Here is a 15,462-nt window from a genome sequence, read left to right as displayed (position 1 = left end):
TTGACAACACCCCCCCCCCATCATGTTAGAGCAAACACTAAGAAACTATGGTTTAAACTTTTTAAAACATATAATGAGATTATATAATTAAGACAACTTGGGACAAGATTCACGTTTGATAAAAGAGAACAGTACTTTTCTCCAATCACACTGTGCCACACAGATTTCTTGCCCTTAACTATTTGAAAGGTTTGCAAAAAGCCAAATGCTCCAATAATGAATGGTAATAAATACACAATAAAACATATGGTCATAAAAAAGGTTCTGAAAATTTAAGAACAGGTACAACCTTGACTTTTGATTATCAACAGTCTTTTCAGGTCAACAGAATCCTCTATGGCTTTTTTGTAAAGGGCTAGTTAAAAATTCTACTTCCCCAACCTACTTCTACCAATCTATAGCTCAAAATCACAGGGCTTCCTTGTAATATTTACTACTACAGTTTCAATTCTGTTTTGGAAGTGAAATTTCTGCAAGTCTAACATTCATGACTAATATATTGCATTATTAAAATGAGTAACACACTTCAGGAGCTGAAGTGTGCAGCATATTTGCATTTCAAAAACACCCACAAAGTAACATAGATATTGAAAATCTTTATTGTTTCATCATTAAAAGTTTTCTTTCCGTAGAAGAATGGCAATGCGGTATCAGTGCATGTTCTATGGCAAATTCACAGCTCAAAGAACTAGCCTAGAGATCAGACAGCACTATGTCAAGCTCGTGTGCAAGACGAGAGACACGATGCTGCCAAACGCAACCAGGACACAGAAATATGCGGCTGCTAGAGAAAGAGTCTATGGCCAAGTGAATAGAATAGTCGCAGTGCACTGCACTGATATTCTAGAACAGAAAACGGGAAGGGCCAGAGAGTGTACTTCCTGCAAAAAAAAAAATCAAGTAGATCCCACGCACTGAGTTCTCAACTATATGGCCAGCTAATTCATGCACGCCTGTACCATCCCCTTTAGGGCTACATCACTGTAACACTGCAAGCCGTCTTGAGCCTGCTGTAGAGGCGGGACAGCCACACGCAGATACCTCACTCTGCTTCCCATCTCACAGCTAGAGTCACCACCTGGGCCTGGCAATAAAACCTGTGGACTTTAGGCATCTTTAGTAAAAAGCTGAACAAACCCAAAATGGGTTCCCATTTTCTTCAGAAATAAATTTTATATAAAAGCTGTCATGATCACTCAGTTTTGTCTGAAGGCAAAACAATTTTTATGTAAGTATAGTGAAAAATCACACAAATATCCCAACAAAATACTGTCGGACCAACTTGAACATCTTCGTTACTAACTCTTGCAAAAGGTACTGATAATTGTTGAAATGCAAATGACCACAACGATTTGATCATGCCTGGTTACTGGGAACTTTTTGGTCAGGTCTTCTGTGTCTGAAGCTGCTATACAGCTGGATTTGGCTACCTTGCATTAATTCACACAATAAGTGCCATTTAAAAGGAAACAGCAGATCTATCATGATGAAATAAAAATCAAAAAAGTTGAGAGGTATACAGGAAACTTGTCTTAAATATTTTTAAATTACATATGATATAACCTTAGAGAGTAAGAACTACAATTACCATGGTCTAAATCTTAAATTGTTAATGCATGACTTATGTGCAAGACTAACAAGTCACTTGTTAATCATGTCAAGGCCTTGCGGGGCAGGGCACTCAGCATGTAGAGCATAGCAAGTACTTTCCAGGTGAGATCAACACCTCTAATTGAAAGTGTTATCAAACTATATTTGGAAAGTTAATTTACTTAATATATACAATGTAGAAAATAAGTTAAAAGGAGGAAGCAGGGAAAGGTTTTCTGGTCTAAATGATGCACACTACAACTTTTCCTTATCAGTAGTATGTTCCACTTCACCCACAGTAAAATATGAAAAGGCTGATAGAAGATCAAACATTTCACTTATACATAGAAAGAGGATTAAAAAAATGGAATTTCAACATCGTTTCTTCCCATAACGCAACTTACTCTATCTATAATAGACATAAATAAAAACCATCTCAAAAATCTGGTTTTACACGCTTACCTTTGAGTTTAACAATAAATTCCTCTAACGACTGAGAAGAAAAGCACTCCTTTGTGGCAATTCCGTAAAATAATTTTCAATCCACAAAACACCTGCTTACTGGCAAAACCAGCAACCTTTACGGAGGGCATGGGCATTAATACTTGGCCCCTCTGAGGTATAAATGCAGCTATACTGAGTGTACAGTCTGTAAGGTATGCCAATGGTCTGCATAAAATTGGGAGAGATGTCATCCTGACTGATTGAAAACTTTTTTTTTAAACTTTTTGCAATGGAGGTTAAATAATTTTAAGACAAAAGATGTCCTTTAGCCCAGTAATAGCCAGAAGAAATCTAATTCCTAACCAATGCAAATGGTTATTACATTTTAAAAATGCTTAACATTGCATGTTGATTAAAAAAAAAAAAATAACTAAACAGGGACACATAAATACTCAAATTCAGCAGGACGCCACAGAAAGCATACTAGAGATAAGTGTGAAATCAGTCAAGCTTTTCCAAAAGAGAAAATCCTTTTAATCCTTCAGCAAGTCTCTGTGAAAATAGTATGCTTACAATAAAAGTGAGAGGGGAGCACTGAGAACACCCCCAAGAGGCTTGCTGTGCCACTCAGCATCCCTGCCCCATCTCCTGTGCGCGCGGATGGCCGACAAATGACAAGAAGTCCATTTGACAATAGTTCAGTAGTTCCTTCACCACTGCTGCCAGCTGAAGTCATCATTGCTTCCAAAGACCAAGAAAAAGCCCAGGATAGTTGCAAATATGACTGTGTTTCCTGTGAGAACAAGTGCACAAGCTCCCCACTCAATCTAGAGAAATAAGACAGATAAACACTTAAGTTAACAGATGTAGGAAAAACAGAAAGAAAATGAAAAGCAAATCTAGATTCTAGTTCTATGTCAATCATGATATAAAAACAAACAAGATCTGTGATAGTAACTTTCACTCTATTCAACACTTAACGGTCCTTCTATATTGCTGTTTTTAATTTGCTTCCTTTAAAAAGACAGGAAGTCATGAAAATGATCATTATTCAAAAGTTAGACTTCTGGATTCTGAGGAGGCAGCAGAGATTTCTACAACTTAATGCTCATGAAGAAATTTGCTCCAACTCTTCTTCAGTGAATCTAAAATCTTATCTAGAGAGCAGATTAAATTTAAAGTACCGGAAACGAAAACACACCCATGTACATTCTTTTAAAGGAGTATGGGGAGTAATCTCCCCCTCCATGTGGAAGGGTGGTCAGTCCCTGGCATCTCTAAGTCCCCAGAGATGGGGGAGTGAATCTGACTGGTGAGTCTGGGAGCAAAGACCAGGTATACAGAGCTCAGGCCCTTCTCCTCTTTCACACTTTCCCATGCAAAGAACACACTATCTCCTCAGGCCTTTAAACAGTTACAGAGGGCGGCCTATGGTTGTTAAGCACTGGGTGAGAGGATGTGCCCACTTCTGAGAGTGAAGAACTGGTAAGCCAACTGTTGCCGCAGACCCCAGCCATGCTCTTCAGTATCATTCTTCCTCTTTTTTTAAAAGTAGGGTTCACACCCAGCGTGGAACCTAATGTGGGGCCTGACTCATGACCCTGAGATCAACACCTGAGCTGAGATCAAGATTTGGGACGCTTACCCGACCGAGACACCCAGGCGGCCCTCTCCAATATCATTTTTATCAGTTAACAACAAAAGTAAGATTATCTCTATCCTTTTTCCTGAGACAATTTTAACCTAGTCTGATGTAAAATCATTCATAGAAAAATATATACACTTACCAGATGTGCTCTGGCAAATACAATAGGGAGCCCAAAAGCTGAGACAACAATGCCTGTTGTAAGAAATATGGCAAGTTCCTTACAAGCATTACTCATAGCATCTGTATCATCCACTAATCTTCTTGCTATGCAGTATGGAATAGGTGAAAGGATGTAAAAAAACAGAACAAAGAGAGGCCAGTATTGGCTAGAAAAAAAAAATAAGTTAATGTAGTTTTTGCTATCTATGTCATTTTCCTACACATAATATACGCTTTTAAAAAATAAAGACCAAAGAAATATTGCAAGGTTCAAAACAAGACATAGTTTAAAAATAAACAATAACCTGAACACTGAAAATAGTAATAATTAGAATCATAGTAATCCTAAAGTGAATTATGACACAATGATTAAATATTTCTTATGTTAAAAAAATGCTTTATAAATTATAGCAGTTGGAATCAAGGCCCAAAATTATTTTTCTTATTTTAGGCTATAAATAAAGAGGCATATGGAAAATATAAATAGTAACAGTAATTTTTAAAATTCAAGATTCATGCCCTTGACTTCTTGATGAATGACAGCCTTCTCAGGGTAAAGCTGGAACATCCCTAAACTCTCCTTAGGTCACTATGAACTCCCAAAATACTGAAATAAAAATGTAGAAAATGAACTGAAAGTAATATTGAAGACTTTAAGTTAGAATATAGAAAATAGATGGCTTTGAATCAACAGTCTAGCTATTGTACTGTGCCAGTGTAATTTCCTGGTTTGGATAATACAACTACAGTTATGTATGACAGCCACTGGGAGAAGCCTGTGTGAAGGGTACAGGGGACCTCTCTGTACTATTTTTTTGCAACTTCTTGATAATACATAATCATTTCAACATAAAAAGTTAATTAAAAAAAAAAAGCACAAACAGTGAAAACTCCAAGCTGCCCATGTCTCCCTACTTTCTCTCTCTTGCTCTCCTAACAACCCTCTTGTAGATCCTTCCATACTTCCACACAGATAAATTTTAACAATATGAATCACTGCACTTTTTCATTTAACAATGTATCTTGAACATCTTTATATATCAGCACTCACAGCTCTTGGCTCCTCCTCATTGTTTTTAAGATTGCCTACTATTTCCATTGATGGACATATTATAATTTAACCATTTCTCTTTTGACAAGCCTTTAGGATACTTCAGGTTTTTTTGTTATTACAGACAAGATTGTCATGAACATCCATACTCTCCCCTCACTACACATACCTTTGTAAACATCTGCCAGGAGACCTGTATGAGAAATTCTAAGTGGAAGGGCTAGTTCAAGGAATATATAGACTTTAAGAGCTACAAGGAAACTGGCTTCCAAGATGACAGACTACATGAAGCTATACCTCTCCCTTCTCATACACGACAGTGCCTGTTTGCCCCAGCTTTTACCTTCACCAAAGGATTTCATTTAATTGAGAGGCTGAGTATATTTTCATGAGCTTATTAGTAACTTGCAGTTCTTTTTTCATATTTATTGTTGATTTTTCTATTTAGTTTTATTTTTCTTATACTAATCTATTCTATTAATTTTTAAAAGTTCTTTCTATCCTATGGAAAATAATTGCTTACAGGACTTTATTTTCTTAGTCAACTGTCTCTCGACCCTGCTTCTGGTATTTTTTTGCTGAAAAGGTATTTTAAATTTTCTTGTCTTTAATTTTATTAAGAGATGCTCAAAACTGAGCAGAAGTGCAATAACCAAAAAGTAATTTTTGCACTTTTAAAAAGATTTGTCCTTGGTAAATGAACATTTCTTAGGATTACTTCTACAGTAGAAGCATTCATTTAAAAAAAAATTTAAAGCTTTAAAAGTAGAAAAAATTTACCCTAAAACACTAAAAAAGACAAAAATGTTACATACTTGTATATTGGAAGGGCACATCCAAGCATCAAAAACATCAGCCCAATTGCTCCTCCAAAGGATAAACTAATCAAAGCTGCAAAGTAAATAAAGAATCAAATACACATATTAATTATATTAAATTAATATTATTTTTATTAATATTAATATTAGCAATCTGAACATTACCTGTGATCCCAGAAGCAAAAAGCAAAACACAAAAAACGAATGCATTAAAAGTGATTTATCTTCAAGGGTGCCTGGGTGGCTCAGTTGGTTAAGCATCCTTGGATCATGATCTCATGGTTTATGAGATCGAGCTCCACTTGGGCTGGATTCTCTCCCTCTGCCCCTCCCCCACTCATACTCCTGTGTGCATGAACACTCTCTCGAAATAAACATTAAAAAAAAAGTGAGTTATTTTCAAAAGTGTAAGTTATCCATAGTTTCAAAATAAGTTTTTTGGGGTCATCTTCAAAGCGACATAAAGCAACACTGATTTTCAAGGCTCTGACCTATTGTGGGCACACCACACATTCCCTCATTACTGTCTCCATTTCTTCTTTCTTTTCTTTTTTTAAATTTATTTTTGAGAGAAAGAGAGACAGGGCGTAAGCAGGGAAGGAGCAGAGAGAGAGGGAGACAAAATCTGAAGCAGGCTCCAGGCTCTGAGCTGTCAGCAGAGAGCCGGACGCAGGGTCTCAAACCCGCGAACCATGAGATCATGACCTGAGCCGAAGTCGAATGCTTAACAGCCTGAGCCACCCAGGTGCCCCACTGTCTCCAATTCTACTGAATATCCTAGCCTCCCAGATCAATGCTCTGCCAGTCATTAGTGTTATATTTACTCCACAGATCATTACAGTTTGAAAAACAGGATGTGGAGAAACTCTGCTTTCTCAGCTTTACTAGACTTTAGAAACCTTATCAAATGGGAAAGTCTCTCATGATCAGCTCCTGGTTCTTGCACATGCACCCTCCTGTGCTCAAAACTAGTACGAAAAAAGTATCCAAGGATACTCGTAGTTAATTTTAGTCAACTAATTTTGGTCTACCCATGTTGTCTGGAGGCACTTGAGACCATAACACTGTTTCCACTGTATTTCAAAGACTACCTGCAGAATTCTTTGGGATGCTTCCTAAAAATGCCAATTTGTGGGCCAGAGCCCAGGACTCTGAAATTTTATCAAGCACCCTGAAGATTTCCTAAGAAAATGAAAGCTTGAAAATAACTGTCTGAAAAAGGTGGAATGTCAGGGGTTTTCTTAATCAGTTTGCCAAGTGAATCCTAAACATGGGTTAATTATATCTTTTAATGTCCTCTACATATCTTTATAAAACAGTTAATCTGTGTTACCTTACATGGTTTCAAAAGTTACTCAGATGGCTTCTTACCCTCCAAAGTTGACTCACAAAGACTGGGATGGGGGTGAGAGGAAGCAAGAGCTGCTGTCGGTTGAGCAGCCAGTATGTACCTGGTGCTTTAAATATCTGATTTCACCCTCTCCACAGTTTTGTAAATTTGCAATTACTCACTCTTACAGATCAAGTCAGAGAAATTTCAGGGGAGTAGTTAGTTATTATTATTTTTGTTAATGTTTATTTATTTGTTTTGAGAGAGAGAGAGAGCACGTGCAAGCAGGGAAGGGGCAGAGAGAGAGAGAGAGAGAGAGAGAGAGAGAGAATCCCAGGGAGATTTTGCACTGTCAGTGCACAGCTCGATGCAGGGCTCAACCCCATGAGCACGAGATCATGACTTCAGCCAAAATCAAGAGTTGGACACTTAGCCAACTGAGCCATCCAGGAACCCCTAGTTTTAGTTTTTAAAAAATGTTATCATGGGGGTGTCTGGGTGGCTCAGTCGATTGAGTGTCTGACTTTGGCTCAGGTCATGATGTGGCAGTGTGTGAGTTTGAGCCCTGTGTTGGGCCCTGTGCTGACAGCTCGGAGCCTGGAGCCTGCTTCAGATACTGTCTCCCTCTTTCTGTCCCTCCCCTGCTCATGCTCTGTCTCTCTCACTCAAAGATAAATAAAAACCTTAAAAAATTTTTTAAAATGTTACATAGTTTACAAAACTATAGCTGGGTTTCCTCCCCTAATTTCCTACACGTTAGAAAATGTACAGGATAATGGGTACAAGCCTTCTTTGGTATCACTTTTTAAGATATCACAAGCTACAGACACATCCTATAGGTGAAACACAGTTTCTAAAATTAAACACACACACAAAGCGTTGTGTTTTATAACTTTTTTTTTTACCATATATTAGTGAGTAGAAACAACTTTCTTGAATAGGCAGTTTAGTAGTGGCTTAGAATTAAGCAAAGATATAAATGATCAATTTATTTTGAGTTCTATATAACCTATATTTCTGCAACTGCACTGGCTAAAAGAATAACTTAGGCGTTTTTTGTTTTTAATGCAGTCTATTAACCTTAACAGAAACATTAAAATCCAAAAGAGCTGTAGAAGGCCTAAAAGTTACCAGGACAAAAGCTAACATATATAAACCAAAATTAACAGTAAAGGGGTTAAATGCTGCCCAGTACTACTGACAGCTTTCTCTGAATTAAAATGGTAATAATTGGGGTGCCTGGGTGGCTCAGTCAGTTAAGCGTCTGGCTCTTGATTTCAGCTCATGTTTTGTGAGACTGAGCCCCATGTCAGTTCTGCGCTGACAGTGCAGAGAGCCTGCTTGAGACTCTCTCTCCCTTTCTCTTTCTCAAAATAAATAAACATTAAAAAATAAATAAATAAAATGGTCATAATCAAGGACATCCACTTACATGGTAGGTCGGCAGATTTAGTTTTCCCTTAGATCACCGATGCAGGTCATGTAAAACCTGAACACATTTACTTAGTCCATAATACCATTATATTTTCAATTACAGAAAAAAGAAAAGAAAAAAACTTGCACTTTTATTTTATAGCAAGTGAGGAACCTCAAATTTACAATGGAGTGAAATGTAAACTGTGAGGAAAATATTGAGTTTGTCATTTCTTTTGTTCAATTCAAAATAGGTCCTCAAAATCTGGCCCTGCTTACTCTCCTGACACACTCACACCAGGCTATTAGCCCTTGTACTCTGCATGTCAATGACACTGGCCTTTCCTCTCCTGGCAATCAGCAGGCTCCTTCCCCCACAGGGCCCTTGTACCTATTGTCCTTCTACTTCAGATACGTTTTCATTCATTCATTTCATTCAAGAAATATTTACTGCAAACCAACTATGTAACAGGTGCTGGAGATTATTTATGTAAATAAACCAGACAAGGCCCTTCCACACTCATGAAGCTTATATTCTGGTTCCATCCCCTTCCTCTTTTCCTCCAAGTGAACTCGTCTATGTCCTTAAGATCTCAGCTCAATCGTTTCTTTCTCGGTGAAGTTATTCCAAACCTCCTGACTTGACCAATTCCCCTTATCATATTCATTCATTCACTCATTCATTCATTCATTCATTCAACAAATATCTACTGAGCACCTAACATGTGTCACACACTGTTCTTGATACTAGAGATAAGGCAATAAAAAAAAAAAAATCAAAGCTCTTGCTCCATGAAGCTTACATTCTAACAGGAGAACAAAATGGTAAAAAACCAAAAGTAAGCAAATGAATGTCAAGTGCTATGAAAGAAACCAGGTAGAGTAAGAAGGTGGAGCACTTTTCGAGACACAGTGGCCTGGAAAGACATCGCTGATGAGGTGACATCTGAGCAGAGATTTGTATGAACGGAGGAACTGAATCATGAGGATTTCTGGGGGGAGCGTTCCAGGCAGAGCGCCATGCATGTGCAGAGGCTCTCTTGCCCTGTACACATCCCCTTTGCTCAGTTATCACAGCTATAATTTTATATCAATTTGTATCTGTCTTTCCTTGCAAGCTGTTAGCGCCACCACAGCAGGGAAATAGTTTTTCTGTTGTTGATGCTCACACCCCAGCTCTCAACACTGAATAATAAATATTTGTAGAATGCATAAAAGGAAACCAAGGGGAAAAAAAGAGAGAAAAGGACAAAAGGGAAGAGGAGGGGAAGATCACACCAGAGTAAAAACAGCACATAACTGAAAGTCAGAAGACAATGGGTCCCTAGACCCTACTAGCCATTTACTGCCTACATAATAATATCTGAATGTCAGTTCTTTCTTCTATGAGAACTGGATTAGATCTAAAATGCAAATAATTCTCAGAACACTAAAGATATTTGTTATAAGGCATGCTAAAAAAAGTAAAAACCATCTCCATTTTTAAATAAATTTTAATTCCAATATAATTAACATACAGCGTCACATGAGTTTCAGGGAACCATCTCCACTTTTTCAATGTAGTTGCCAAACAGCTAAATTCACCACTATAAATACTATATAGTAACAACTTATTTATCCAGAATATAATTTAGAATCCTGGAGGAAACAAGAGTCACTAAAGAGACAAAGCAGATGTCACAAAGCCCATACACTAAATCTACCATTCTTTATAAATAGACCCTTAGGCTCCTATTCAGCTGACATTGATTTATTCATTTTTGTGATTCAACTGTTGTGTGTGAATTTCAGCAGAATAAAAAAAGAATTTTAAGAGTCATATATGTTCATTTATAGTATTTTTTCAATAGCAATTCATATAGCCAGAACAAAATTAAGTGAAAAGTAACTTTCCCCACCCAGAAATGATCAGTTACATGTAACCTGTGACATAAAATTTTCTAAGTTTGAAGATCTTGTTTCTCATATTGAAACAAATGAGAAAGAGGCAGAACTGCACATAAGCAAGATCTGCCCTCTGACAAGAGAAAGGAGACTGAAAAAAAATTTAAATCAGGCAGAAAAACCTCAAAAAGCATACTGGTTTATGGTAATCTTGGCCAAAAGGCAAGTAGCTTTACTACTTGATGGTCTCTGGGGGGTAACTCTTTTATGACAAAGAACAATTATTTATGTTCTTATCAAAAAAGGAAGTCTAAATTTTTTTGAGTACACTCTTAGAAAGTTAATGAAAGATTTCTTTTAAATAAATAGAAAATGAAAACAAGGTAAGATTCGAGTATCAAAAAATTTCATGTGACATCTCACTGCCCAGTCATACTGGATATAATAAAACAAAAACAATGGGGTTAAATAAATTGCTCAGAAGTGTTCTCAAAACTTGTGAAGTTTCTCCAATCTTATGAAATCAGCAACTAGGCTGATTTACACATAAATTTCATCATTTGTGTATAAATGGATGCCCCAGATGACACATCAATAAGGCAAGAATTTATACTGTAAATGAGTGATGAAACATTTGGAGGGCAAAACTTAGATGAGTCTAGTTTCTACTCCCAAAGCCTCTAGGCTAGGGATGATGGAACAGTCCAATTATTTAAACCCTCTCGAGACAGGGTGCTGATTCTGTGATTACAAAGAAATTAGAGTAGCAGGAACCAGTTCCCTAACCTGGGAGTTGCTAGAAAAATCTAATACATAACCGAATAATATGGCTTAAAAAATCGGGGCGCCTGGGTGGCGCAGTCGGTTAAGCGTCCGACTTCAGCCAGGTCACGTTCTCGCGGTCCGGGAGTTCGAGCCCCGCGTCGGGCTCTGGGCTGATGGCTCAGAGCCTGGAGCCTGTTTCCGATTCTGTGTCTCCCTCTCTCTCTGCCCCTCCCCCGTTCATGCTCTGTCTCTCTCTGTCCCAAAAATAAATAAACGTTGAAAAAAAAAAAAAGTAATGGTCTCCAATGATAGCAACACTCCTGCTTAATATAAAGATAGCCCAACAGAAAGAAAATATCCTGATAAACAATCGTAACAATCAAAAAATCTTATTGAAACCAAAAGTGTAAGTACAATTCCATCTGTGGCACTTTCACCTGATTAATATTTTCCTAGATTCGGAGAAGGAAATTACAGTTATTTTCCTACAACAGAGACTCCCTACGTTTATGACACTGAGGAAATGGGGAAGAACTAGGAAACTGGCCACATCCTTAAAACCACAGCATTCTACCCTAAATGCCTTTCCATACAAGGATTCAAAAAGGTCTATTACAGTTCAAAAAACAGATCGAAAAATTATCTTTGTTGCTCAAATCACCAAGTTTTATATCGGAAATGAAATGTTCTCAGACATTAAAAATACACCAGAAAGAGTAAGAATGTGACTCTGGGAAAGCAGTTCAATAAAAGTTGTCCTGAAGGAAATAAATTATGCAGAAAAAAACACTATCAAAGTTCTTCATTTCCTGCATGCCTGCCCCTCTACAAAGCCGCAGGTCAGGAAATCAACGTAATTCGTGGTCAAAAAGTTGAAAACGTTGTCAATGGTATTTCTAATCACACTGACAAAATTACCAAACAACTGGAAAGACTGCAACCTTCCTTATTTCTAAAGGAAATATACGAATAAACCAGTAATTTTCCATTAAGTTTTAAACTATTTATTCAAAAAAAAAAACCAACTGAAACTTTGAAATGTAAAAGCCTCAACGTGCAACTTGTGGAGAACAGGAGCACGTCGGGGTCGCTCATACGGTCTAACACTATCGGAAAAACAAAACACAATCAAAACGCATCAGTTTTTGGAATCTGTGAAGCTTCGAGCACAGGTCCTGAGAGTGGATATGCTGCCCAAGGCTCCGGAAAGAACCGTCCCCAAGTCCTTCCAAGGCTTTCCGGAGGGACTCAGTTCGGCTCAGCACCCCAAGATCGCACTTGTGCCTTTAAGCGGCAAATGACACTGATTTCACGTAACTGGCATCTCTAGCGGCCTCATCCCCCTCAAAACCACTCTCCGCTCGCCTCTCTCGCGGATGCAAACTCCTGCAAAACGTGTGGGATGGCCCGAGGCGCTGCGGGACTCTCGCAGACCGCGGACCACTTCATTCTTTGTACGGGGGCCGATGGGTGGGACAGAGGCTGCCGAGATCAGCAGAAAGCGGGCGCCGACGGTGAAGCCGCCGCGCCCGCCGGCCTTTCCCGGAGGGCGCCGCGCCCAGCTCTGCTACGAGGCTGCGAGGGCGGAGGCGGGGGTCCAGGGGCCGGGGGGCGGCCGCCAGCAAAGGGACCCCGCGGCGCGCGCCGGGGCCGGGAAGGTGGCAGGCGGGGGCCGCGTGGGACCCCCTCCCCCCCTCGGGCGGCCACCCAGACCTCCGGCGCCCTGCGCCCCAGGCCCACCTTTGATGCCGGCCATGGCGGTGACGTCGCTCCTGGCTCCAGGATCTGAGGCGGCGGCGGCGGCGGCGGCGGCGGTAGCGGCGGCCGGGAGATCCGAGACGCGCGGCGGCGGCGGCGGCAGCGGCGGCTGCCAGACAACACCCGGAAGTGCACGACGCAGCACTTCCGCCGGCGACTCGCGCCCGCGCGGGGGCGCGGGGGGCGCGCCGCGCTGGGGGTGGTCGGGTAGGCCGCCACCTTACCTGCTTCGCTGCCGTGCGGCTCGCCGCGGTCGCCGGCGTTCAGTCCTTGCCTCGGTTCCATGCCCATGTTCTCCTCAGGCTCGGGGGAGCTCCACTCCGAAGCCTTCGTCGCGGATTCCGCAGCCTCCCAGATTCTTGGAGGATAAAGGAGCGGGAGTAGCCGCCGTGCTTTGGGAGGCATGGGGGGATGTCCTTGGAGGATCATCCTTTAAATGTGATCTTTAAAGCGCACCCTTTTCTCTCTTCTCCCTTGCTTTGCAGTAGGAGAAATAAGGCTAGTTAGAACGTCTGCACTTGGCTCCCCAGTTTGCGACACAACTAGGGTTCTGTTGAGACCCACCTCCAGAGATTAGGAGCAGCAGGACCCACTACAAACAAATACAAATTTAAATACAAATCCGATCTCTTGGGAGTCTGTGAGAATCGCTGTTTTTGTTTTTAGTAGTAGCAGGGCTAGAGGAAAAAGGAGAAAGCAGAGGTACAAATACATTTATTTAAGTCATCCTACAAATGTATTGAACGTTTACTATGTGTGGGGAACAGGGCTAGGCCCTGCAGTGAGCAAACCTGGATGCGGTTTCTGCCCTGAAGGAGCTTGCAGTTTGTAGAGAGACACAGCCCCCCTGCCCCCCCCCCCCCCCGCAAAAGGTAAAATTGGGACTGATAATTGCTAGGAAGAAGGGTAGATAGTCCTTTGAAAGCCTTTATTTAGATAAGAGAGATTTCCCCAAGGGAGGGACAAGGGAAGTATAAACGGGTGCATAACTAGAAGACAAAAGGGGAAAAACCGTTATGGGGAAGAGAAAATATGTTGGGGTGCAGGTTGGGGGAGTGGTTGGATGGTGAACTTGGGAGGCAAACTGAGCCCCAGGAGCCTGGTCTGTTGGAGAGAGGACAGAAGGCCAGTGGGACTGCTCTGTGTCAGAGTAGGACAGCAGCATCCTATATTAGATTTCCGCCCCTTTCCTGAGCAATAAGAATCTTTGGAAAGTTTTTTTTGTAATGTTTATTTATTTTTTAGAGAGACAGAGTGTGAGCGGGGGAGGGGCAGAGAGAGAGGCACAGAATCTGAAGCAGGATCCAGGCTCTGAGCTGCCAGCAAAGAGCCCGATGGGGCTTGAACCAGGGGCCATGAGATCGTGACCTGAACTGAAGTCAGATGCTTAATGGACAGCCACCCGGGCGCCCCTTTTAAGGAGTTTTTAAAAGTTACAGGTGGAGGTGCTTGACATAAGATTTGAATTTTTCAATCTTTTCAGTCACTGGAGTAAGAAAAAGTGGCATGTACAACTTTGTTCAGTGAATGGTTAAAGAGATTTTTCCAAAATGCTTTAAGATGAGAGGTACTGGGAGCTAAAGGTATTGCCCTACCCTGCTTCTCTCCATTACTTTCAGGGTTGAATTACAATTTTTTAAAAAAGAGGTCACTTGAGGCTTAATGCCCCCCAATAAATCTATAGATATCTTATGGAGCAGTAGAATTCTATTCAAGTTAGTGCAAACAATTCTGGTGTTTTCTGTATCCAGAAGAGTTTCCGTTTAAGGATTGTAGCAAACTTGAACATATGCTATGGACATGTTGCTGTTCAGACAGTCTGTGAACCACCAGCTCACTTCTCTAAACTGAAGCAGGTGTATGGGTCCTCCTCCCAACCATCTTGAAAGGAGTAGGTAAAATTCCTGGAGAAGTAAAGAATTTCATCCCAAATGGTCACCATTAACACCTTTCTTGTTTTGTTCCGTAGTATTCATCCTCGAAAGCAGAATGGTTGAGGGAACATGATAGAGATAGCTGACCAGTGGTGGTGGTAATCGTGGTGGTGGAAGTGATAGGTTCTTATCCCATAGATTCCTAGCTTCTGGGTGAAAGATCACATTTGAGGAAGCCTTTCTCGGCTTCCACAAGCCCCAGTAACTGAGTTAAGCACTAGTCCCCTAATTTTCTTTTGGGAGTACAAATATTCATCCTTGATGACATTAACAGGCAACTAGGATTATTCTTCACGTTAGAAGGATCTATCTACTTCTTTTGCTTCCATGGTCACAGAATCCTATGAGATTATGCTCCGTTCATTTTTCCATGAGATCCACAATGTTACTAGGAAGAAAAGACTCACTGCCCTAAGGACTATTTTTGGTCTACTCATGTTGTCTGGAGGCACTTGAGACCATAACAACACTGTTTCCACTGCATTTCAAAGACTACCTGCAGAATTCTTTGGGATGCTTCCTAAAAATGCCAATTTGTGGGCCAGAGCCCAGGACTCTGAAATTTTATCAAGCACCCTGAAGATTTCCTAAGAAAATGAAAGCTTGAAAATAACTGTCTGAAAAAGGTGGAATGTCAGGGGTTTTCCTAATCAGTTTGCCAAGTGAAT

The 15,462-nt window shown here is 40.4% G+C and overlaps 1 protein-coding gene across 1 annotated transcript; it reads right to left on the bottom strand.

Moving 5' to 3' along the window:
* Positions 1–581: 581 nt before the first annotated feature.
* On the bottom strand, positions 582–12,996 carry LEPROTL1 (leptin receptor overlapping transcript like 1). Its single transcript, XM_027077309.2, has 4 exons — positions 12,843–12,996; positions 5,708–5,783; positions 3,822–4,008; positions 582–2,861 (listed from the first exon to the last, which is right to left on the bottom strand). Exons 1-4 carry the CDS (start codon positions 12,856–12,858, stop codon positions 2,745–2,747), a joined length of 396 nt encoding a protein of 131 aa, XP_026933110.1. The 5' UTR covers positions 12,859–12,996; the 3' UTR covers positions 582–2,744.
* Between the last annotated feature and the right edge of the window lie 2,466 nt (positions 12,997–15,462).

Source organism: Acinonyx jubatus, chromosome B1, assembly GCF_027475565.1.
Source record: "Acinonyx jubatus isolate Ajub_Pintada_27869175 chromosome B1, VMU_Ajub_asm_v1.0, whole genome shotgun sequence".
Classification (NCBI taxonomy): domain Eukaryota; kingdom Metazoa; phylum Chordata; class Mammalia; order Carnivora; family Felidae; genus Acinonyx; species Acinonyx jubatus.
This window is presented reverse-complemented; position numbering and strand designations above follow the sequence as displayed.

What these genes read in the sequence shown, in the direction of transcription:
- LEPROTL1 (XM_027077309.2), bottom strand. An exon ending in TGTGCCCTTCCAATATACAA is followed by an intron (nt 4,009 to 5,707) that starts GTATGTAACATT and finishes TTTTTTTTCTAG; the next exon opens with CCAATACTGGCCTCTCTTTG. An exon ending in TATTTGCCAGAGCACATCTG is followed by an intron (nt 2,862 to 3,821) that starts GTAAGTGTATAT and finishes TTATTTCTCTAG; the next exon opens with ATTGAGTGGGGAGCTTGTGC.